At 42.6% G+C, this 24,646-nt stretch overlaps 1 protein-coding gene across 1 annotated transcript in view; it reads right to left on the reverse strand.

Moving 5' to 3' along the window:
- LOC144806682 (ras and EF-hand domain-containing protein-like) overlaps positions 1-24,646 on the reverse strand; it is a gene marked incomplete at its 5' end in the record, with an annotated part of 200,041 nt that overhangs the window by 55,264 nt on the left and 120,131 nt on the right. The window contains 2 exons of the mRNA XM_078672989.1: positions 2,338-2,482; positions 9,739-9,873. Of these exons, the coding sequence (XP_078529115.1) occupies positions 2,338-2,482; positions 9,739-9,873 (280 nt within the window). The remainder of the gene's footprint in view (positions 1-2,337; positions 2,483-9,738; positions 9,874-24,646) is intronic.

The raw sequence follows: 24,646 nt of genomic DNA on the forward strand, positions 1-24,646 counted from the left end.
CGTGCAGAATGCGGCAGCTAGACTGATTGGAAATATCCCCTACCGTCAGTCGGTTGCTTTTTATTGCAAAGAGCTACACTGGCTCCCCATTGCAAGCCGCGTTCTTTGATTTTCTTCCCCTTGACTCTAGAAAGACAGTTACAGTAGCCCTCATACTCTCACGGGTGGACTACTGTAATGGTCTCCTGGCAGGGACAAAAAAGTCCACTCTCTCGAAACTTCAAAGTGTTTTACACACTGCCGCCCGCCTTGTTCTAAAACTCCCACGCAAATCATCAATCTCCACAGCCCTCAAGACCTTACATTGGCTCCCCTTGCACAAGAGAATACTCTTTAAGATTCTCATTGTTGCTTTCCGAGCCTTCAACAAAACAGGTCCCGCTTATCTTGCCAGACGTTTCCCTCATTATAATCCAAGTCGTTCCCTTCCATCCTCACAAGAAAACTTTATGACCTCCACCAAGTTCAACCTGAAGTCTAAAGGCGGCAAAACCCTCAGTATCCTGGCCATTAAAGCCTGGAACAGCATGCCAAGACAGCTCAGACTTCAGACTCTTGAGAAACCTTTTAGGAAACTCCTCAAAACTTGGATTTTCAATCTCTCCGACGACTGGACTAAAGCCGCCATCTAGCTTCCCCCCCGCCCTTCACTTTGTGATTTGGTCTCAAGGTTTTACAGCGCCATGATGCTCCTTCCGGAGCGAACGCTGCGCTTTATAAATACCCCTCCAAATTCCAAATTCCAAATTCAAGACTCTCACCCTCGCCTTTCGTGCTATCAACGGCCTAGGGCCAGGATACCTGAAAAAGCGAGTGGTAATATCTCAATCAGCTAGAACACTGAGATCTAATAATCTACGTCTCTTGATTGTACCACGCTTTCGACGAACCAGAATGGGCGGCAGAGGGTTTAGCGTGATGACTGCTAAACTATGGAACTGCCTCCCACTTGACCTTAGGTTCTGCCCTTCTGAATCCCTTTTCCGTAGTAAATTAAAAACGTGGCTCTTTTCCAGATCACGATTCTAGTCCTACAACCCTCCTGCCTCCCCTCTTTATTCGTGAGTTTCTGCTTTAGCGCCGGGACACCCCTTCTGGGGTAGCTGCGCGCTGTATAAGTTTCTTAAATAAATAAATAATAAAAAATCCCATGCAGCTTGGCCATGAGAGGGATGGGGGGAGTTTGCGTGGGTTTCCCAAGAGAAGGATCTCGGATTTCTCTCCGTTTAATTTCAGGCGTGATTCGCACATCCAATGGAAGATGTTCTCGAGACAAGTTGCCAGGTTGTCCAGGCTTTTACTCGACTGGTTGATGGACACTACCAGTTGGGTATCATCGGCGTACTTGACTGTTTTTATGCCAAATGGGGTTATAATGTCTTCTAGGGGGGACATGTAAACGTTAAAAAGTGTGGGGCTCAGGGAGGAGCCCTGGGGGACCCCACACTGGAGAGGGAGAGCTTTGGACTTAGCTGTGCCCTCAGACACCTGGAAGGTTCTACTTTCCAGGAAGGATTTGATCCAGGACAGGGCGGTGCCGGAGACTCCTACCATGCTGAGCCGGTGGATGAGGATAGCATGGTCTACCGTGTCGAAGGCGGCACTCAGATCGAGGAGGATCACTGCCACTGATCCTCCTGCGTCTATGATGGTTCTTGCCTCTTCGACCACGGCTAGTAATGCGGTGACTCTACCAAAAAGAATTTCCATATCTTCTGATTCTGTTTGAAGCTGTCTGCCTGAATCCATTATTTCAATATTGTCCTATGTGGGATTAGGGGTTTGGCCCAACACAGGTTGTGACAGTGTCTAAAAAAGACTAAAGTCAATAAAGGGAGACAAAGCCCCTGGTTTTTACCCCTCTCTGCAAAACCATTCATTGCAAGTGAGAGTTTAACAAATACATCATAACGGATTGTTCACTAATTTTGCTAGTTAATGCAACAAAGGGCTGGCTGAATTTACTTCAACCATGGAAACAGCACTTCACATTGAAAAATATTATAATAATAGTGGCAAAAGAGGTTGAAATCATTTCCGCCAGATTTGCCCTTGTGCTAATATTGTTTCTCGATCCTTTATTATACAACCACAAAAATTGTACTAATGAATTTGCACTATTTGTTGGCCCACTGCAAAATTTCTGAAACTGTTACAATGTATTGGCATCTTCCGTGACATGAAGCCATTTCTAGTGACTTTTTCAATTACATTAAATCGAATTTTATAATCTGAATAATTGTCATCTCTCTTATGAAATTTTGGACAGTTAATTTGACACCATTTTAAGCAGAGGCTAGATGCAGAACTAAAAGCTAAATAATTTCAAGAACTTACCCAGGGTGGCGCTTGTGTTCCCCCGAAATTCATTTTTGCAAAGTCGCATGAGAAAACTCGATTTTCCAACTGCAGCATCACCCGCCAGGACAATCTTAAAAGCCTTCGCCGGTTTAGATTTGTGATCTCGGTCTGTAGCATTTTCCTTAAAATTTAATGATAGACAAAGCTTTACAGAAATGTCCTGGATGTACAAACAGATCAGTATAAAAAAGGAAAGAGAGGGAAAGAAGCATCACATCTGTATACTTATGAAAGCAAAGATGATAGGTGTTGTGTTTTGCAACAAAGGATAGAGAAGAGAAATACATTAGGCGTCATGTTGAAACTCTAGTGGTTCAAGGCGTGAAATCACTCTATGATTCATAAAACAGTGCCTGAGTGTGAAAGCAAACTACCTGGAGTACAATATACATGGGAAACCTCCAGCAAGGATCGGTTGAAGTTGATGCATAGAGACTATAAGGTGGTTTATATCGAGGCAGCAGGGCAGTAAGTTGACTTTACATCCTGTGTCCTTGTCCCAGTCATTACTTATGAGGTTGTAAAATCCTCCATACAGGAAAAAGAAACCTGGAAATTTAGCAAAACCAAACCGTGCCCATTCCCTCCAAAACACCATATATTGCTATGTTAACCCAGCATTCTCCAGTCTTGGTGTTTCTGTCTTTGCCTTCGAAAATAAAACACATAAATTGTAGGTAAAAGGCTGTGGGCGTTCTTGGGTGTCTTACAGAAATTATTTTGTTTTGGCGTGGTTCACAGATTTTTCCTGCTGGTCTTGCGCATCAGCAAATCAATTCTTTAAAGATATGCCATTGCAAGAACCCAAAATAAATCACTGCTGGGCTTTGATGTATGCAGGTTCTGTAAGCATTTCTCTGCAAGGGTTGAAGTGATTAAAATCTATGGACTGCTGACAGTCGTAATATTTTTGGTTTTTACAGGGGCGTAGTTAGTGAGTTTTTAGGACTGGTGGAGGGTAATGGGGGTGCATCTCAAATTTTCGGACAAACAAATCAGTGCACTACAGGATGAATGAGTGAGGTGACCAAGATTAAGGAATGACAGATCCTATGAAGAGCAGAGTCAGCATTGATTTGCTTCAGTTTATCCTTTGGGGCTGATTTAGAGTTTAGTGGGCAGGTACTCTTGCAACTGCAACCGAGTATCCTGTCTGCCAAACTCAATGTTAAGCCAATAGACCAAAATTTACTCTGTCAGTGTAAAACTCACTTCAACAGCCCAAACAAGTAGGTGCCATCAGAAGTAGTCCATCCGACCATCCACCCTGCTAAGTGAGGGCGGTCAGATGGCTTTTTATTTACTGTCCATCACCGTCAGATATACCCAGGTGGCAAGGAACAGTAAAAAAAGAAAGATTACCCCTACACTATGGGGGAAAACTGGTGTGGGGCATTCATTTTTTTCTTTATTTTTCCAAAACAAATTCCTGCTTTTTGTGATTTGATTTTGGAAAAATAAAAAACCTTTCAAAAAGTTTGACAGCCAACTGTGTTGTCTGACAGAGCCATCCGTTAAACATTTCCTACACTGAAAAGAACTATCCTGATTGAGGTTCCTACCAATGTATAGAGATAACTGTAAGGCTGGTGGACATTTCTAAATTTGGTCTTAAAGGCAGTAAAGCCCTCCACCACCCTGTCTTTCTTTACTTTGTGTACTACAATCCTAAACCAGGCCCTCTGTTTAAAGTGACACAGAGGGCAAAAGAACAATGGTTTGGATTGGTAAAATAAGGAATCACCACTGGGTAGATATTTGCAATCATTTGTCCGGTCACCTTTTGGGTGTTTAATTGCCTGTAATATGATGGGGAAGCTGAGACTGGCATAGCTTTCCAAGCTTTTTACGGGCAATTATTTCAAATTCTAAACAGTAGTACATTTGCATTTATTTTAGGAGTATTTCTATGGATGAATATTTGCTACGTTTTTGGTAAACCAGTCATTGTGGCGCATATTTGCAAATTTGTGGATCAATGTAGCGCAGCAAGTAAAGGTGCTGTGCTGCATCGTGTCACCTGAAGAGAGTAGAACAGTATCATACCATCAAAGAAATTGCGCAGTTCTACTCTCTTCATGCTCAGGTGCAATTTGGGCTGCCTACGGGCAGTACAGGTCCCATTGTGCCATAGTGTAAGGGTGTCTGCGTTATGGTCAGTATAGTTTTTGCACAAGAAAGAGTACCTTTCGGCACAAAAAATATCATTAGGGGTTTTTTCCTTTTTCAGAATGCAGCACGTTTCTCCTTGATACGCCACCCTCAGGCAGGTGCACCATTTTGGCACAAAACCATGTCTAAGACTATCTGTAAATATAGTTTTGTGTCAAAATCCATTGGTGGATGCACAGGAATTCTCACGCACCACCCACAGAATGCTTACTTGATGCAGAGTAGCACAAGGCAGCACAATGAGCTGCATTGCGTTATTTTTTCTGACAAAGCCACGCAAATCGACATTTGCATGGCTCTGTAAATTCATAAAAAGATTTTGTGTCAGGACTTCCTTGAAAAGCTGATGCAACCCCAATGCAAAATCTTTGTATATCTGGGCCTAAATATATTTAAGATACTGATGCAAAAAATTAACATGTTAAAACCTCTTAGTGAAATTGGGATGGCAAGAAAAAACGACACAGACATAGCAGGCCCCACTCAAGACCTCTCTACCAAGCCAAAAATGCATTTACTTGGGGGGTGTCACTAAGCCCCAGGGTTTCTTCTTACTTGGATATCGGTTCAGTTCTGGCCCAGGCCCATTCTGTTAATGGTGCACCGTGTGCAGATCAGAGAAGTGCTCAGTATTTACAATACTGGCCGATGTGGCAAATTCAAATGTACTGATCATTTGGAACCAATTTGCCACAAGTTGGTCTTGTTAAAATCTTCTTTTACCTACCTTCTTTGTATATACCATCTGTCTTTTGCTTAAACTAATTGGTGTATGTAAATGTGCATATGTTTTTTAAATATCTTTACATAAACCACATACAATTTATTTTGAAAGACATTTTAATTTAACATTGTATGTGCCATTGGAATATAAGCTTAAAAAGTTTTGAAGTAATTATCAATTCCATGAAGAAAAAGTAATACAAATGCATCTATCTTACAATAAAACAAACTATTTGGTAAAATTGTATCTCTAACCAATAAAGCAAAATCAATAGCATAATCATAAGGGAAGAACAAGACACATGCGTCAAAAGACCAAAATTGCGACATATAATTTTTTGTCCTTTACATATTCAACAATGAAAGGCTCAATTCTGAAAGCCATTTGTGCACCTATATTGAAATTACATGCTCAAATGTTTAACAAGTGGAAAATAGGACTGGGCTTTTTAAAATGTGTCTTTACACTTCTAAAAATATAGTTGTGTGTAATTCTGTGTTACCGGGCAGAATTGTCCTATGAAGGCTGTTACAACCCCAAACATACACATACGCTGGTATGCATACACATTTTCAAAGTCTATTTCTATCTGGGGATGGTTACACATGTACTCCTATTAAGAGCCGTAGTAAACGTCTATCTAGAATCCCTTCCTGGTAAAACAACAAGGAACTTTAATGCATGTTAATCATTACTAGATCACTATGCAAAAACAGAGGAGACATGCATGGCCTATGCAGAGACCATAAATCAGACCTCAGTGTCATCAAAGTAACCTAGTTAGGGGATAATGCAGCACTTATTCTAGATGAAGCAATCCCTGACAGTTACACAACTACCTTCATAAATGGACCTCTAGGAAAATTGGAAGAGAGTTAGTGGTAGTCCATAAAAATACACCACCCACATCCTTCATTGAAAGGCTACAACATATGAGAAAGTAAAACAATACTCATTCACTGTTCTCCATCTCTAACTTTAGAAATCACCACTTTGCATATACAGGATTGATCTCAAATACATTGAAATGCCTTCTTCAAATCTGATGATTCTTGCTCCTTCTGCGGCAAATAGTTGTACTCCTGATATCATGTGGTCATTTTTTGAATGACACTTATTGGCATTGTTATGTGGATTTCAAATTGCACTGGTATTCTGGTGCTGAGCAGATGTGTATTTCTTGCCCTGCTTATGGTAGATTGGTTAATTAAAAAGCTAGGTCTTCAGCTGCTTGCGGAATTCAAGAAGAGAAAAGGAGGCTCTGATGTGGAGTGGAAGTCTGTTCCACACTTTAGGAGCAATGTAAGAGAACGCTCGTCCTCCTGATATGGTTCTGTTTACGCATGGGAGATAATGCGATCAGGAGTCCTGTGGAGCAGAGGTATCTGGGTGGTTGGTGGAAGGAGATACGACTGTTCAGGCTTAGTCATGTAGCGCCATGAATGGGTGTAAGAAGTTGAATTGAGAGCATTTGTGCGTTGGTAGCCAGTGAAGTTGTGATTTGGGTTCTGTGTGTGAGGCTGAGGACAAGTCTGGTTGCTGAGTTCTGGATGATTTATAGTCTTTTAGTGAGTTGCTTGGTGATCCCAGTGATGGAGCAAAGTCTTGGAGAGAAGAGACTTGCTCGGAGCAATCCACTCGTTTAACTCAATAACAAGTTATTAATAAAGTTTTGTGAAAACTAACACGCACTTACATGAACACTTTTGGGTAAGCGAATCTTGCTTATGTGTGTACTAACACAGATAACATTGAAGAAGGACTAATACCGCTTTAAACGGGAAATCTGTTTTGCACATGCGTCAACTACTTCTACATAGTATTACGAAGTAATGCTTGGAGGGAAATTCTGACGCATGAGCAGATGCTATTAACATGGCGGCTTGAAGACTCGCATGCATGGCACCTGCTTACTTAAAATTAGAGCAAGCTATTTTGCTAATACTAACGCGGGGATAAGTCAAATAAATAAAATGGGATAGAGTAGAGGTGGGTAGTGTACAGTGCAACCACTTATTTTGAGAAATTAACATCGGTCTTTTGACTTTTTCATTGGTGCATATTTGCGCCTTTCTCGCATAACTGAATGAGCTGAATGATGTGAAGTCCGGGCATGCCCACTGAGTGAAGCCATGAAGGTCAATGACACAGCAGTTGAAAAAGAGCCAAGATTGAGTGCTGCAGCCTGGGAACGAATAGTGCAGAGTTCAATAGTGAAATGTTCTATTCATTGTAGTGTCATTAATGTTGCAATATTGATACATGTCGTGTATGGGAATAGAATTTATGAATAAAAAGGAAGGGGTTGGGTTTACGAACAATGGTTTAACTGAATTTAGTGACATGTAAGCATGGTGTGATGAAGACACCTCTTTGCCGGACCCATCAGATTTTGTATTTTACGATATTGAAACATTAAAGGGGGGAACATGCTGAATGAAAGGTATAATTAAGATAGTTTTAGTTAGTTAGTTGGAGATCAAAGGATGCAGAGCTGAGGAGAGATGCTGCTGGAGACATGCCAAATGCTGGGAGAGAAGCTGATGCTGTAAATCGCTGATGAAGAGCTGATTGCAGAACCTGAAGAAGAAATTTCCATTCTAATTTAATAGGGTTAGATTTGAAGATCACGGAAGAATCTCGAGGAGGAAGAGAGTGTCAGAGAGGGGTGTGGCGCAATCGTCGGTATCTTAGGGAGGGTAACTATCCTGTTCTGATTCGTGTCCTGAAGTGTTTGTCTCCTGAATCTATTCTCAGGGGACCCCCACCAGCCCTTTGGCCAGGGGGGTTGGTCTTTCACACCATCCTTGGTAAATATAATTTTCTGTTATCTGCAAATGTTTTGAACTTTTCTCTCTGTCCTCTCCCTTTCCGACATCAGTTATTGCCTGAGTTAGAGATAAGGCATTGTGTTTATTAATTGAAATTTCCCTCTTATGAATGATGGTGATTGCACTGTATTGAGGCTGTTCACATGCATCTAAAATTTAGATCAAGCTTTAAAAACTTCTTGAGTCTGTGGTGATTTACTTAAAGTATAGATAGTTAGCTGCAGTTAATGATCACCATCAACTAGTTCAACTAATGGTCCATCGACCAGAGGAAAGAACTTGTTGATCTGTGAACGGTTAGTTGAAGACTGAGCAGAGGTATTAAATAAACGAATCCTAAACAGTTTGTAAATTTTTATAAATCTTGAACCGAACCAGCGGTGTTAACCACTGTGAGTTTTTATGGGCCCAGGTAAGTATATGGTAGTGGAGTATCTGTTGTTGGTGGACCACTGGATCACCAGCAGAGAGGTTGTTCCCACAGTCTAACTTGCTGTTAACTAGGGTGTGAGTGACAGTTTTTCTTGTGATGCTTGCTAGACATTTGAAGATCTTCCTCAGCATCTTCAGGGTGTGGAAGCAGGATGCAGTGATTGAGCTGACATGTGCGGTCATGTCCAGTTTGTGGATGATGACTTTTCTGACGTTCCTGGTATGGGTTCTGAATGTTGTGTCCAAGTTCGACTCTCCACCACTGGAGTCCCTTGCTGGGGTGTTCTTGCCAAATAACACAACTTCTGTCTTTTTGGTGTTGAGCTTGAGACAGTTGACTTTCATCCAGCGAGCGACTTCGGTCATGCAGGCAGTGAACTTGTTTATTGTGTGGGGGCTCGTGCCTGAGAGAGAAAGTATCAGCTGTGTGTCATTGGCAGTGGAGAGAATGTTGATGATGTATGCTCGGATGACACTGGCCAGAGGGATCATGGGATCATGTATGTGTTGAAGAGGATTGGGCTGGCTGATGAACCTACAGGCACTCCACAGATTAGTTTGTGGGGTTCTGAGGAGTTAGATGCCCGGGCTGACCGCTTGTCTTCTATACATTAAATTGGAGCAGATGGCCAAATTCATTCCCATTTACTTGTTTTCACGTAAGCAGCTTTCTGTCAGAGATATAAGATTCGTGTTGATTTTATTGCTCTCAAATATGGATCTTAAAATTTGTAAGGAACTATTGTGTTCTGATGAACACTCAATTGTGATTGAGTTTTCTACTTTGCTGCGTCCTTCAAATTTGTTTCCTCACACACGCTTTCCTGTTTAACATGTTCCACAACTGATTGTATAACCAGAATAAAAATAGTGCATATTGTTTTAACTCCTCTTACTCTTGCCTACTAGTGAAGCTTTACAATGATTGCCCACTATACTTTTATAGATTATTAGAATAATAATATTTAGCAATTATGACATTTCCACCAAGGGATACATGGAAAATAGACTAGGAAGTTCTTCACCTGCTGAACTTCTATTTTCTCTGTTTAATCTCCATATTTCAGTCAATATAATTTGGTAATTTTTTTAAATAACTTTAGTCAGAAAAGTGATGAATAGAAGTGTGTGGTTTTCATAATTATATCATGGCACATCACTCAGCTTGCACCTAATGGAATCAAGATCATGTCACTTTGGAGTACCAGTGTTGTTTACCTGCGGCGCAAGAGCTGAAATGCACTTCCGTGTTGAGGCTCCAGAGCTGCTTCGACTGACAGGCTGTGAAATTTTCCAATCTAGTAAGGTACTGCCATCAAGCCCATCTGACTCTTCGTCTCTTATTTCTGGAACCTGATGAAAATATTACAACATCTCAATAAACTCACACTGATAAACAATATTAGAATTTGATGCTCAGACTATCAACATTTATATCTTCTCAAAATCTCAAGTACTACTTGCCAATAAGTCAGGAAGCTATCTACCACTTCTCTACAACGAGTTAGGTATTTGGTTTAATACTGAATTTAGAGCTGTAATATTGTATTCAATATATACACTTACCACAGGTTTCAATATTTACCAGGTGCAGTATTACTTCCCCTTTCTGAGTTTGTCGACACAGAAGGGTGGTTGACATGGTGATACAGCATGTTGTACCCTGTTCTGAACAGCAAAACACAGTATATGGGGTATTTTCCAAGCACTCATTCTGCCAGTCTTTACATGTCATAATCAGTGGCGAGCGACACAAACAAAAAGTGGTGTGGCAGGTGGAGGGGGTGCAAGTGGAGAACAGGTATGGGAGGTTTATAAATTAAAATAAATAAGACTTACCTGAAGGTGGTGGCCACCTTGTGCCTCGTTGGTCCTCTGCTTCCTGACACTGGGACAGCATCAGAGACTCCCTGTTCAATCCCTGCACTGTTTTGATGATATTACCAAGTATGAAAGCAACATAGGGATTGGCTTAAGCAGGCTGGTTTAATGCTCACTCAGGCACAGGGAGCCTGTGATATTTTCTCCAGCCTGGCTGTGCAATACAGCTGGGTTGGAGAAACCTCACTCCGCTTGTCTGTTTGGTCGGACTAAGACAGCTGGCCAAACAGACATGCACACTTAGAAGTGCACATACCACTCCATTCCTCCTCCCTCCCATGGCCCGGCACCACCCCTCCTTACACACGCTGGCTCAGCCAGCATTTGACAAACAAAACAATGATAAAATATTGTTTTATTTTTCAGCTGCTGGCTCTGACCCTGTGGGGAGATGCTCCTCCGCCATTGCGGAGAAAACGCTGCTGAGCATAATTTGTTCCAGGAAAAAGTGAATAATTAACATATGGTATAATCCTTGAAATGTTTCTCTGTTACATCACACTATGAAAATCAAGAAATATGTGAAAGAAACCTGCTTGAAAAAAAGTGAAACTGCAGATTTGATGTGTAAGCCCCCATTATTCATGTTATGTCTCATTCTGAGCACGTACACTCAGACACTCAGACCGTCAACAGACAGCTTGCAGCCTGCCTTGAGACAAACGGATCCCTCGACCCCTCGCAGTCCGGCTTCCGAGCCAACCACAACACCGAGACCGCCCTCATCGCAGCCACCGACGACATCCGAGCCCTGCTCAACAACGGGGAAACAGTGGCCCTCATCCTCCTGGACCTCTCTGCAGCGTTCGACACCGTCTGCCACCGCACCCTAGTTCAACGCCTCAGCAACATCGGTATCCAAGAAAAGGCACTGGAGTGGATCATCTCATTCCTCGCCGGAAGAACACAAAGAGTCCGCCTCCCCCCGTTCCGATCCGAGGCCACCGAAGTCATCTGCGGCGTACCGCAAGGATCATCGCTCAGCCCAACCCTCTTCAACGTCTACATGAGACCTCTTGCAGCCATCGCACGCCAACACAACCTCAACATCATTTCCTATGCCAACAACACCCAACTGATCCTCTCCGTCACCAGAGACCCCGCCACCGCCAGAACGAGCCTACACGAAGGGATGAAAGACGTCGCCGAGTGGATGAAGAACAGCCGCCTGAAACTGAACTCAGACAAGACGGAAGTCCTCTGCCTGGGACGACTCCTGGTGGCCTCCCGCCCTGGGCACTGCTCCCAAGCCAACAGACCACGCACGCAACCTGGGCTTCATCCTGGACTCTTCCCTCTCGATGACCAGACAAGTCAACGCCGTCTCCTCATTGTGCTTCAACACCCTGCGTATGCGTATGCTCCGAAAGATCTTCTGCTGGATCCCGACCGAAACCAGGAAGATGGTCACCCAGGCACTCGTCACCAGCCGACTGGACTACGGGAACACCCTCTATGCCGGAACCACAGCCAAGCTACAGAAAAGACTCCAGCGCATACAGAACGCCTCCGCCCGACTCATCTTGGACATCCCCCGACGCAGCCACATCTCCGGCGACCTGAGGGACCTGCACTGGCTCCCCGTCAGCAAAAGGATCACGTTCAGGCTTCTTACCCACGCACACAAGTCTCTCCACGACATGGGCCACAAGTACCTCAACAACCGCTTGACCTTCTACACGCCCACCCGCTAGCTACGTTCTACAAGCCTCGCCCTCGTCGCCGTACCACGCATCCGAAGAGCCACCGCCGGAGGAAGATCCTTCTCCTACCTGGCAGCCAAGACATGGAACTCCCTCCTCATCCACCTCCGGCTGACACAGGACCATCTCGCCTTCAGGAAACAACTCAAGACCTGGCTGTTCGAGCAGTAGCGGACCCCTCCCCCAAGCGCCTTGAGACCCTCCCGGGTGAATAGCGCGCTATACAAATACTATGATTGATTGATTGATTGAGAACACTGCAGTTTTTACATAGCCTGTAAATACATTATCCTGTGGTATTGGTATTTACCATGTGCACAGTAACCCTCTTGGATTTTGGGGCACTTATGAGGTCCATTATGTTTAGTAGGTATGAATCAAGCTTGTTCATGAAACTTTTAAAATATTTACAATCGACAAGCACAATTCTCAAACATTAGAGACTGAAAACACATAAAATAAGTTTCAGAAAATAATTTTTAATTTCTTTTTTTTACTTAACCACATCTCAAAAAATGAAACATGACCAACAAAAAATGTAACACAGAGAAAACAATAACATGCATAATAAATGAAAAATTATTAATCCTTTCTTACCGGTTCTATAACAGTAACGGAGCAATTTTGGGCATGAGAGTGTCTATGATAAATATTTAATTAAAACTGCTCTCTGCCTACAGGATTTGTGCAGGTAGATTGACAAAAAAAAATGAAATAAGGAATTGTACATAAAGTTAAGTACAATTAGCAAATATTTGAGCGTCCTGAAACCAGCAAGTACTAGAAAGGATTTACCTCGCGGCTCGAAACGAAGTTGACAATAAAAGAAAAATATCAACGGATCCTAATTTTATTCCCCCATTGACACAGAATGGAGCAATACACTATGGCCCTAGTTCTTTTAATTTCCCCTAGAAATCTAAAGGGACCCCATCTAAAATAACTCTACATCATCCAAGGAGGAGCACAATCAATTAGTGGATTGCACATCATAATAGCGTACAGATACTCCAGTATTTTTTTAATTCAACCATAAATTATGGTAATATATATAAATGTGATCAACCTCAAAGCAGTTGGAACAAAAACAAAAAACATGAACATTCTTTTGATTATGTTTCGGAAGGTGTTCTAACCCACCTTGTCTACTGCAGAAAAATGTGGACTGTTGGATATAAATCTTTTTCTGGGGTGCTTTCCCTCGACTTTTTGCTTTTCTCCTTCCCAGTTTTCCGCTGATCTAGGTGCTAGCTTTAGGACTGTAAGCATGTTTGCCAATCAGTGCCAAAGTGCTGTGCTTGTCATATAAGCTTTCAGAAAAAACGAAAAAGTACAATTGAGCCTTCTCTGGGGCTGCACCAAGAATTTGGAACTCACTCCTGCCCGCCATTAGAAGAATTCCGTCTCCGGCACGCTTTAAAACGGAGGCCAAAACTTTCCTAATGGGCAAATTCCTCTCCTAACACTTGCATTCAATCACCCCAGCAACTTTGTTCTACCTTCTGTTATGGCCACTCCATGGTGTTCCGGATGATATCCACCCGGCACCTCTGGGCATCCCATATGGGATTCAAGACCGCCTGTTTCTTATAAAATGTATCTACCTGTTTTTATCCCAAGTGTATCCGCCCCTCCTAAGTTCTTTTGTATACTACTTGTCAATCCTGTAGAGCGCTCTGATACCCTTACGTGTCTAGTTTGCGCTCTATAAAACACAAATAAATAAATAAATAAAATATACATACTGATAATTGGTGTATACGTAATTGGCTGAATAAAGTTAGCTGTAAGTCTCTTGCCTAGGGGTAAGACATATACTCAGGGAATGTAACTTAAATGCTCCTCAGCGGCATCAATTACCGCAAGAAGTGAAGAAAAAGCGACCGAACAGTGTAGCAGCCGCCCGCCCTTTATGTCATATGCAGATCTTCCTACCGACGGACCAAAAAAAGCTTTTTTCGGTCCGTTGGTAGGAAGATCTGCATAACACATAAAGGGCGGGGGGCTGCTACACTGGTCGGTCGCTTTTTCATCACTTCTTGCTGTTATTGATGCCACTTGTATATTCAGCCCTGACAAAGTTTAAATGAACGAAACGCGTTGGCTCATGTCACAAAGTACTTTGTTGTGGAGAACATTGTGACAGGCCTGAGAGGTTTTGTTGTGCCTTGTGGGCACCTATATCTGGCTGTGGGGAGTTACGGCAGCATGTACCTCCACCTGAAGGGATTCATTTCTCCAGACATTGAAGTGTGCCAGCTGCCTGGGTCACAACCTTTCGTCTATGGGGGGATCGTGATCCCTCACTCTTGCAAGTGCCATCGGGTGCCTGGAGACCTAATCTGAATGGAAGAAAGTAAGTAATTGTTTCTTTCCACTTCAGGTGGTTGAAACATAATAATCATCAGGGGCAACATGCATTGTTGACTGGGGTAGTTGTGTGACTGGAGGGACTGAGTAATGAGGTGTAATCAAAGACCTGTGATTTCTTGACCATTGCAAATGTTGGGATATGCAATATTGGGAATGTCATGTTTGTTGATTACCTCTGACTAGGGCATAAATGGTTATGCCGTTCTGCTGCTAATGGGAAAGTTTTACAATTGCATATAACTGTAAAGTATATAGTGAATGTGTAGATTGTTTTGGATTTCAATGTATATATCGTGTTGCTTTCGATGCGTGTTTGTGTAATGCAAAGGCCAGTGTTTTATACATTTAGCGTGGAGTCTTTTTGTAGTGTCTGTAGTGTGTTGTGAGGGTGGTGAGGTGCTAATACTTTACACATTGAGCCCGAGGATAACCCTGACTGCTCTGTGCCAAGCTGAGCACAGATTATTGGATACATGTATCGTACTCATCCTGTCTAGGATGGGTGATTCAGACAGCCTTTGATTCATCTCAGCCAGCCAGAAACCGCTGGGTTTAACATGGACCATATAATGTCAGGATAGTCTGCAATTTATCACGAAAGAACCCAGTCAAAGTCTGGTGTCCGTCCTCTCCCGCGTTACTGATTCTTGAAGTGGTGTTGGCTGTAAAATTCACTACTTACCTAGCACAGAACAACCTCTTCAGTGGCTTCTAGTCTGTAGTCTGTCCACAGAGCAGAACCTAGATCACCTTTGAGAGCAAGGGAATTATTTTTCACTTTGCGTGACAAAGGGCAGGATTGACCATGGATTTGCATTGCTCTTTTGGTGACATCAACAATAAAAAAAAAATCCAATAGTAATCCAATGGAAAACTTGGAGTTACCAACCCTGAAAGGGTCACATCACTTTTTAGTCATGTCTCACCAGGACAAAATGGCAACGGGTAAAGATAAAAAATTTTGACGATGCTACTCATCAATATTTACTTGCTGCTCATTTTAGTCATCTTTGCTAGGAAACCATATTTATTTATATAAATATTTTGTAAATTATAATATTAATATATATATATAATATATATCAATATATTTACTCATATGTATTCTGATGATACACAGAAACATAAAAAATTATCAGGAGAGCCTGGATATTGTTAGAGAGTTGTTGACTACCTCACACATTTCAAAATGAATGTATAACAATTGATTCTGTCCCAATGTATCAAATGTGGAAGTAAAATATGGAAGTCGTGTTACTACTCCTGACTTCTGTTCAACTCCCACTCCTTTGTGTGTCCCCAAAGCCCAAATAAAAAGGGCCATAACTTGGGAACTACTCTCAATGCCAATATGTTTCTAGAACCTCAGCTCAGTAAAGCCTCTAAAAATGTATCCTTTGATCTATGCTTCTTCCATGACATTCTAGCACCCCAAACCCTACTCCAAAGATCTAAAACTGGAAGTTATAAACAATTACGATTTGGCTAAAAATATGTTTAACAATATACTAAAAAGGTATGAGCTGCCTCAATAGGTTGCCATGGTGCTCACTTATATTTAATATTGCAACCACTTCTGCATGGTCCTTCTATTCAAGTTTATGATCAAGCACCAACAAGCACAAAAGTACATATTCCATGATACCATCAGATTTAAACAACCTGACCTGTTCTCTCCTGCAATGGTACTCTATGTAACATTCTATTGTTTTAGTTGGTTATTTTTGTTGGCTTGTGGCCCTACATTTCTGAGAACTAGTCCTCCATTGCAAAATGCCTCCTAAAACTTAGTTTTTATTCCACTGTTGAGCATGGCTTTCTTAGGAATCACCCGTGTGGCCACTGTTCTGCCCTTTCGTTCTTCTACTCATGAGTAAAGCACTAGCCTGTGATGATTCTTCGTTAACCCCTCTTTTCAAGATAGGATCGCACAGTTGCATCTTGATGCCAGCGATCATATTAGGAAGACGCAAGACTCCATGCAGTGTCTTCAATGGAGACTTGCCCCTTCTCTGTATATAGACAGAAACTCATTGTGCTGCATTAATAATCATCTTTCCTTGTGCGCTACTTCAGCAGTAGAACTTTCCCCAACTTCACTAACTAGGTAAGCACACTGAAATGGATCTCCAGGCAGGTAGTTGTGTTCTCCCTTAACTTTCTACTAATGTATTTATATTTCAATTACGTAGGCAAGGTACCTATTACATTTTCCCTGAAAGTAATGTGTGGTGCATGTGTCACTCATGTTACTACTCCAGTCACAGGTCAAGTCAACTCCTGGACTGGGGGCATGGCTAACTTCAGCAAGATGGAGGTCATGTCTTGAGACCATTGCGGTCAGCGACCCAACAATCCAGCAGCAGTCAGAATAACCTGAATGCCGATAGTCTCTACAGGTGCCACTCCAAGTCCAGAGAAACTGTTGGGAGGCTGGCACTGCGCCTTCAACCTAGCCAGACTGTGGGGCCTGGGCGCGTGTCATCCTTAGGCACAGGCTGAGTCTGCAAGTCCTGAGCAGGACCCAAGGACTGCTCCATGCGTTTCAGTCCTGATGTTGGCATAGTGATCCGCCCCCTCCCTGAAGACCTTGGCGTTCCTGGAGTCAAGCTGCAGTGTGCAATCAAAACTGTGAGTATCTTCCCCCAGGGGGTCCCTACGAGCTATGCCAGCGGCCTGCACCAAAAGGCCCCTGCAGCTTTCACACTGCACCCACAGTTCCCCTGTGGGTTGGGACCCCAGGCCACACCTCTTTTGACACCCTTTGCCTTCCATGAGGGGGGTCATCCGCTGAATAATACTGTGATATTCCCATGGCATTGAGGAAGGAGGCCCATGATGAGCCAAATTGATGACATTGATTGGGCTGTCCTTGGGGCAGGAGAGACTGTTGGGGGATACCCATTATGCCCAGACCTGACCGAGACCGCGCATCCAGGGCGCGAGTCATCCGGCGGTGTGAGCAGAGCCGGCATAACCAGGTGGGCCCGAATAGCAATGAGGGAATAGCACTGCAGCCACTTTCTCAACCACTGACCTTGGAGTGGAGATCTGCCCTCCCTCCTCTTTTGTAGGCCTGCGAGGCCCTGGAACTAGACCACTGAATTGCTGTGTATCTGCAAGCAGATTTTCCTTCCATGGGCCCAGACAAGCTGTGACAGTGACCCACACAGTGGGCTGTCTTGGCCCTAATACTGCACATGCGGCTTCTTGAGGGTCCCCACCCTCTGTATTGGCACTATTGGACTATATAATGGATAGTGCTTATCCACGTCAGATGCTCCGACTGTGCCTCTGATTCCTGAGAACTAGAGCATCAGCTGGTGCACACGGAGGGTACTGTGACTAGGCTAGCCGACACACATCAAGTACTACACAAGCCCTGTGATTCCTGGGCTCCTAATATAGTGTCCCGCATTGGAGGGCAGTTGTGCACTCTACTGCGTGCCCTTGGGCTGCTGAAGGTGACTCTTCCCCCCAACACACCACATAAACAACCCACCATTTGGAGCACCTCGTTATCTGCTGAAATCATTGACCCGAAACTGTCCCCATTCATGTTGAGGTGGGAGAGCTAGCTTGTCCACGAATGGGTGCAGAGGGAGCCATTTTGCCTCCCATCAGATGAATTGACTAGAGTGTGGCAGGGAGCTCATAGATCCTCTCCAAAAGCCACACATTTTTTACTCCTCACTAATGCCTGACATTGTTGCCCAGCACTTGCCTTTTGCCTTCCATTTTACCCCACTGACTGCATCCCTGGAAGCCTGTGCAGAATTTGGACAGCTCGTGGCACCCCTTGCCACATCTTGGGTAGGCTTGCAGCGTGTTACGGGTCCCGATGTTCCAGATGACTAAAACCGACTGGGGGCCCCACTGGAGACCCTCTGCTGTGGCCAGTTGTGAATGGTGCCTTGCCTTCCTCTGGGCATCACTTGACACCCATGTGGGACCCTGACTATGCAGGAGATTGCTGTGCAAAGCCAGGGGTACTCATCAAGGAGCCCATCGCTGAGACTGTGTGTGCCGTCCCGGTGTGAGGCCTTACAGTCAAATCCAGGGGACAGGCAGATCTGCAGGTTCCAGACACCTATTGCAACACAACACTTCCCCCCCTCCAGGAGTCTGTTAACCCAACAATACTGCTGCCACTTCAGCACATGTTGGCCCATCACCTCCAGCAATGGAACGTAGGGGAGATGGGGCTCCCAGCCAGTGGCGTGTCCAGAGGCGGGCCCACTTAAACTATGCAGGTGACGCCACTAGAGAAACCAGCCACAACCCTAGCGGACGCTACGCTGTACAAATATATTATTGACATAGCTGACAGCAGGCAGGATCTATGCATCAGGTTTGATCCGGTGGCAGTGGAAGTGGGACTATTACGCGATGACCAAAGAAAACTCACTTCCTGTGACACATAAGCAGAGAGGACGTGGATCGAGATTCGGCCCACAGTGTCTGACCTAGAAGGGCAGCTATGGTACCTTACGGCCAAGGTCCATGAGCTAGAAAACAGAGCAGAAGATTCTGAGGGGAGGGCGGGTCTTAACAATCTCTGACTTGCCGGCTTCCCCTAGTGGGAGGAGGGCTCAGACCTGGTGCTTTTCTTTGAGACACAGTTGGTGTAAGCATATTGAAGTTCTGTGTAATTATTACTGACAGCATATAAAATGCTTATATATGATATGTATAATGTATTTCATTATGCTTGAGCCTAGTTACTAGGAGTTTATTTTACTAAATGTGGCATGTTGAATTTAAAACATATTGAGATGCCTTTTCTCCTTAAGCTGCATTATTTCATAGCCTGTGCAATCAACTTTGATACATTTTCTCTAATGTTGCTGTTTGTTTTATTGGATCATGCGAAATTCCTTTTGACAATAAAGATCTTTCTTTTCCCCTTTTGTTTGAGAATGATGGGAGAATGTACTCTTCTTATATCCTTGGAGGGAAACTAAGTAAATAAGCTCTTTGTCAACGAACCTGTAAGGTTAGAATGGACAGTGATTTCTCTTGATGTGTATGGGAAAAAATGCCAGAGTAACAATTTATACCTGGAAAGACGGAAGGATGATCTCCTGACAATCAAACCTTTGTGGACCGTTCATTGATGTCATGATGACAAATATGAAATTTATGATTACTTCATTCAGGAGCAGGAGTATGAGACATTTTTGAGGAGAGCTTTACCTAAGCTCAGACAACCCTGTTTCATCTTTTCTTGCCTCCAACCTTCATGTTGAATTTACTTTTATGACCCTTTGCCTTGCTTATGAACTTGCCTATTGGATAATTTGGAGCAGTTTGGTGAGAAATCAGACTTGGACTTTCGTGATTTATCCTCCATTCCCCCTTGCCCATTCCCATCGACTTTTCCGCTAGTGGACTTTAACTGTTAGATTTATGACTGAGATTCTTAAAATGTTACTTATATGCATTGATTTTGGATCTTTAATACAATAACTAAATCCTCTAAATTGTTTGAGCCTTATTGTTTCTAATTTTTTCTCTGTAGAAACTGCTGATTTTAAATGCATAACAGAGATAGTCACTGATTATTTTCAGAATATCAGGTTCTTTTGCTCTTGTTCTGCGTAGCCACAGCAGAGCTCTTGGTTTGTATGATTCTTGTTAGACTAAACTTCTTTAGGAGATTTGCAATACTTTTTTTCTATAGCATGGTTTTGAGAGTAATATACCTGAATCTGATCACCAATTTGCAAACTGGCTACAATTAATGATCCTCATTGGGTAGTTGACAGTTGGACACCCTGTTTCCTCACCCCTCACTGCGACAGAGAAAGGTCCATCTGAGGACCACCGCCTCTGAGGTGAAGTTTTGAAACTGAATAAAAATCGTACCCATGTGGGCCCAGTAAGACTGTTAAGGGTATGCTCACGAGTGTATTTAGCCTCACGCTGCAAAAAAACTTGGTAGCAGAGTATTTGTTCAGTCTAGTGACGTAAAAGGTTTAGGGTGTCCAAATATGATTTCCCTGTCCAGTTCAAAAGCCCAAAATTCCCATGGTTCAACGGATGGATCAATGGAGTAACTGACAGATTTCTACGACTTGTAGCAGAAAACGGAGTGTGAGTATTAATAGGGTTGCGCTTTCTGTCTGCTTTGGCTTAAGATTCTGGTGTTTTAAAATGGTTATGTGTTGATTGAGTGAAGTGATGGTATGGTTAAAGTCCATAAAATGGTTAAAATCTATGTATGATTGTGGTGCTTTAATGCAAAGAAGTTGAAGTTATTATCTGGCCTGTTTGTGGACTATGATCCCGTGATATTTGCCTATGTGATTGTCTTAGTGTAGAAGATACTAAGTAAGTTGTCTGCTGCCTTGTGATGTTTGTTGTGAGACATCATCGACAACATCTTATGGAAAGGGACTTCCTTTTGAGTGTTAGTGGTAAACGATTGGTGTAGTTGATCTCAGGTGCCAAGGGAGTAACAGTATCAATTAAGGGTGAAATCCAAGTGGTCAAGATTTTATTTGAAGTGAATGAGAAGTACAAGTATAGAATTATGATTATTTTGTATTACCTTTGAGTGAAAGACATTCTTCCTTTAGTGGAACAGATAGTTTTATGCTGAAAGGTGTGCATATTGTCAGGTATATCTGCTTTGAAATCACACCGAAGAAAATTGAAAAGAAGGGTGAGCTGCTGCAAGGAATGAGATTGATGACACAGAGTATCGTGCTGTGATTGGTCAGTTGGTATAAAACCGCGCTGAGATTGGTTGACTATGTCATACAATGTCACACTGTTATTGATTGCGATTTTATTTCCTGGTTTTGAGGAAAACATTTGTGGATACCAAATTGAATATTGAATACAAAATTAGGTTTTTCACAGCTTTACAAAAACTGATACAAGGAGAAGTGACCAAGCCTATTAGAATAGGAGAAGCTACACCTACTGAGGGTACACCAGGATACATCGTATTGCTGGACAAAAGATTACATCCATGTCTTTGGCTTGAACATTGACATGAAATTACAGAGAAAGATTAGGGTCTAAGGTTTCCTCGTTATGGAACATTTAATTTGAGAATCATTGACAATTTGAGAAGGAAACTACACAAAATGAAGCCACCTCCTAGACCTGTTCAAATTGAAGCATTAAATAATTGGAAACACCTAGCTTATCAGAAAGAGAAAGAAAAATAGTATGCAAGGTATAGGAAAACCTTAGATTACCATGCAGAAGCTAGATGGGATGCTCAACAAAAAGCACGATGTTCAGGGAACAAGAATGTATCCCTTGATACCTGCTGAAGGAGAAATTGGGGAGAGACGAAAAGAGAAAAGGAAACACCCTGAGATAAAAAAAGAGTGATGCTGAAGTGGGAGGAAAAGATATTGACATACATGATGATCTATTAAATCAGTCAATCAATCAGGGAATTATAAGCGTGCTACTCACCCGTGAGGGTCTCAAGGTGCTGGGGGGGAGGGGGTCCGCAGATCTGTTTAGCTGAAGAGCCAGGTCGACGAGACTGATGTTTGCCGGCAGCTCGTTCCAGGTCTTCGCCGCAATGTGAAAGAAGGATCTTCCGCCTGCTCTGGCTTTATGGATGCGCAGGGTTTTGGCCAGGGCGAGGTTGGAAGATCGGAGGTTTTTTTGGGTACGTGGAAGTGGATTCTGTTGTTGAGTTATTTGGATCAGTTGTTGTGTAGGCATTTGTAGGCATGAGTGAGGATTTTGAAAGTGACTCTTTTCTCCACGTGGAGCCCGTGGATACTTTGTAGGTGTTGACTGATGTATTCGTATCGGGGGATGCAGAGGATGAGTCTGGCGGAGGTGTTCTGTATTGTCTGGAGTTTTTGGAGTAGGGACTTGTTGATGCCGGCGTACAGTGTATTTCCATATTCCTATCTGCTGGTGATGAGTGCGTGGATGTCTGTCTTCCTTGACTCAGGGGGGATCCACTTGAATGTCTTGAGGAGGATGCAGAGGGTGTTGAAGCAGCTGGAGGTGACGGCGTTGACCTGTCTGTTCATGGTGAGTGATGAGTCGAGTATGATGCTAAGGTTGTTGGTGTGGTCTTAGGGGGTAGGTGGGCTTCCGAGGGCGGTGGGCCACCAGGTGCTGTCCCATATGTCAATAAATGACTTATCGTTGATTCATTCACCCCCATACAATGGATCTCAGAGTAAGAGTACGACAGACAAAAATACAGCTGAGATTCTAAATGCTCCTGTTATGCCTGACGTATCGTAAGAAACTTCACCAGTTTCTCCAGTAAGAGGGGGAACAGAATTATCAGTTACATTGAAACCAATTGAATTGAACACTCCAGATGCTTTAACTGTTCCTGTTACTATTGGTCCAGCGGTACTTCTTTATAAATCTGGGTCACAGGTAAATACTGCACACACTCTGACTGTACCTGCAGGAATGAATGCTGTACATAGTAATTCAATAGATTTGACAACAACATTGTTGCTTTGGAAACCATTGGTTCCAGCTGAAAGTGAAACTACTGGTACTAAGAGTATACATTCCACATTAAATCAGAAACAAATCTATCCATGGAGAGAAATTGTTTACCACCTTTTTTGTCCCCAGAACAGGTACACCTTCTAAAATAAGTTATCATGATACTGAAATGGCTGCGCCAGTGGGTATTTCAGTTCCTGATACATCTGCAATAGACATGCAACTTGAAACAAGTACAGATTTGACTAATAGAGATTTGCATTCAAGCATTTCAAGAGAAACATCTGGACTTATTCCACAAGAATGAAATGATAGGCTTAAAGCAATTAGTACTCCAATTAATAATAATCAAAGTTCTGATGCTGCTCCAGTCCCAGTGATAGGGAAAATATTAGATGTAGCCAAGCTGAAAGTAGAGCTGGAAGAAAAAAATATTGGGAAATCTAAATTCATCGCGATTAGATACCTACCAGGAAGAGGAACTATTGTTTATGTGTTATTAGAGAAGCGAGACAAATACATGAGTAGCTAGGTGAGTTGCCTCATACATATAAAATCAACATTCAGAAATCAACGGTTTGGCAAGTATTAAAGATTTTGCAAACATGAACCCAACAGGAATGCAATTACAGATTAATGTACTGATGACATTGATCAAGAAATGGAATGAGAGAGAGATGGGAAAGTAGATGGTCTAAAAAGAAGAAAGTACAGAGTTAGGATCCAGTGACTTCCAATTGTAATTGATGAAAGATTTGGTGATGTACAGATGCTTCTTTTGAGAGGTACCTTCTGGAGGTTTTAGTGCATGTGCCATGGACTAAAGGTGATATTTTGTCATTCACAAATGAATTCCAGAAATTGAGAGATAACCCAGTAGTATGGTACAGACAGATTGAAAGGGTTTGTGAAAATCTCAAAACTATTGTGGATAGATTGTATATGTTGTTTGACATTGTGGTTCCTGGAGACTTGTGAACAGAGTGTAAAATTTCTGTTGATTGGCATGACGCAGAGACGGATTCTACAGCACGTGCCCCATCTGCAGTGGTATTGAAGAAATACCAACAAGTGATTAGTTTCCTGAGAACCAAGATTTCTCCTAAAGAAATCAATTTGCTTAAAATTGACAGAAATACTCAAGAACTTTAAGAATCAGTTCATGCTTTTTACAAGAGAATGATACAGTTTTTCAGACAGTACAGTGAAACAGAATATGTGACAGAAAACGATATGGGACATTTTGTTTACAGATTTGTGAAAGGTTTGAGACCTGAGATTACAACCATGATTCAGCAGCATAACGCACAACAAGTTGAAAGAGAAATTAACGATAGCACAGATGAAAGCAGTACAAAATGTACAGAATATTTTGCGCAGTTTCAGCACTGGGAGGACTTAAAACAGCTCATGTGATGCAAGGTGATAATGGTGTTCAGCAACAGAATTTCCAGTTGTGGTGTTTCAGTGGATTCTAGAACGGGCATTTATTTGTTGTCTTTGAAGAAAATAAATCCTTATCACGTGTGTGGAAAATGTGGACATTGGAAGCGCAATGTAAATTTCATGTAAATAATTTAGCAAATCAGATGCAGAATGGAGGAAATGCAGTTTTATGAAAATTACATGGTCCAGATTTAACAGACACAAAGACAGAGAGTCAAAAATCCTATTACAGGGGGGCGTGGCTAGCAGCCCACAAGATGGCTGCGTGC

The sequence above is a fragment of the Lissotriton helveticus genome, unplaced genomic scaffold, assembly GCF_964261635.1.
Source record: "Lissotriton helveticus unplaced genomic scaffold, aLisHel1.1 SCAFFOLD_953, whole genome shotgun sequence".
In the NCBI taxonomy this organism is placed as follows: Eukaryota; Metazoa; Chordata; class Amphibia; order Caudata; family Salamandridae; genus Lissotriton; species Lissotriton helveticus.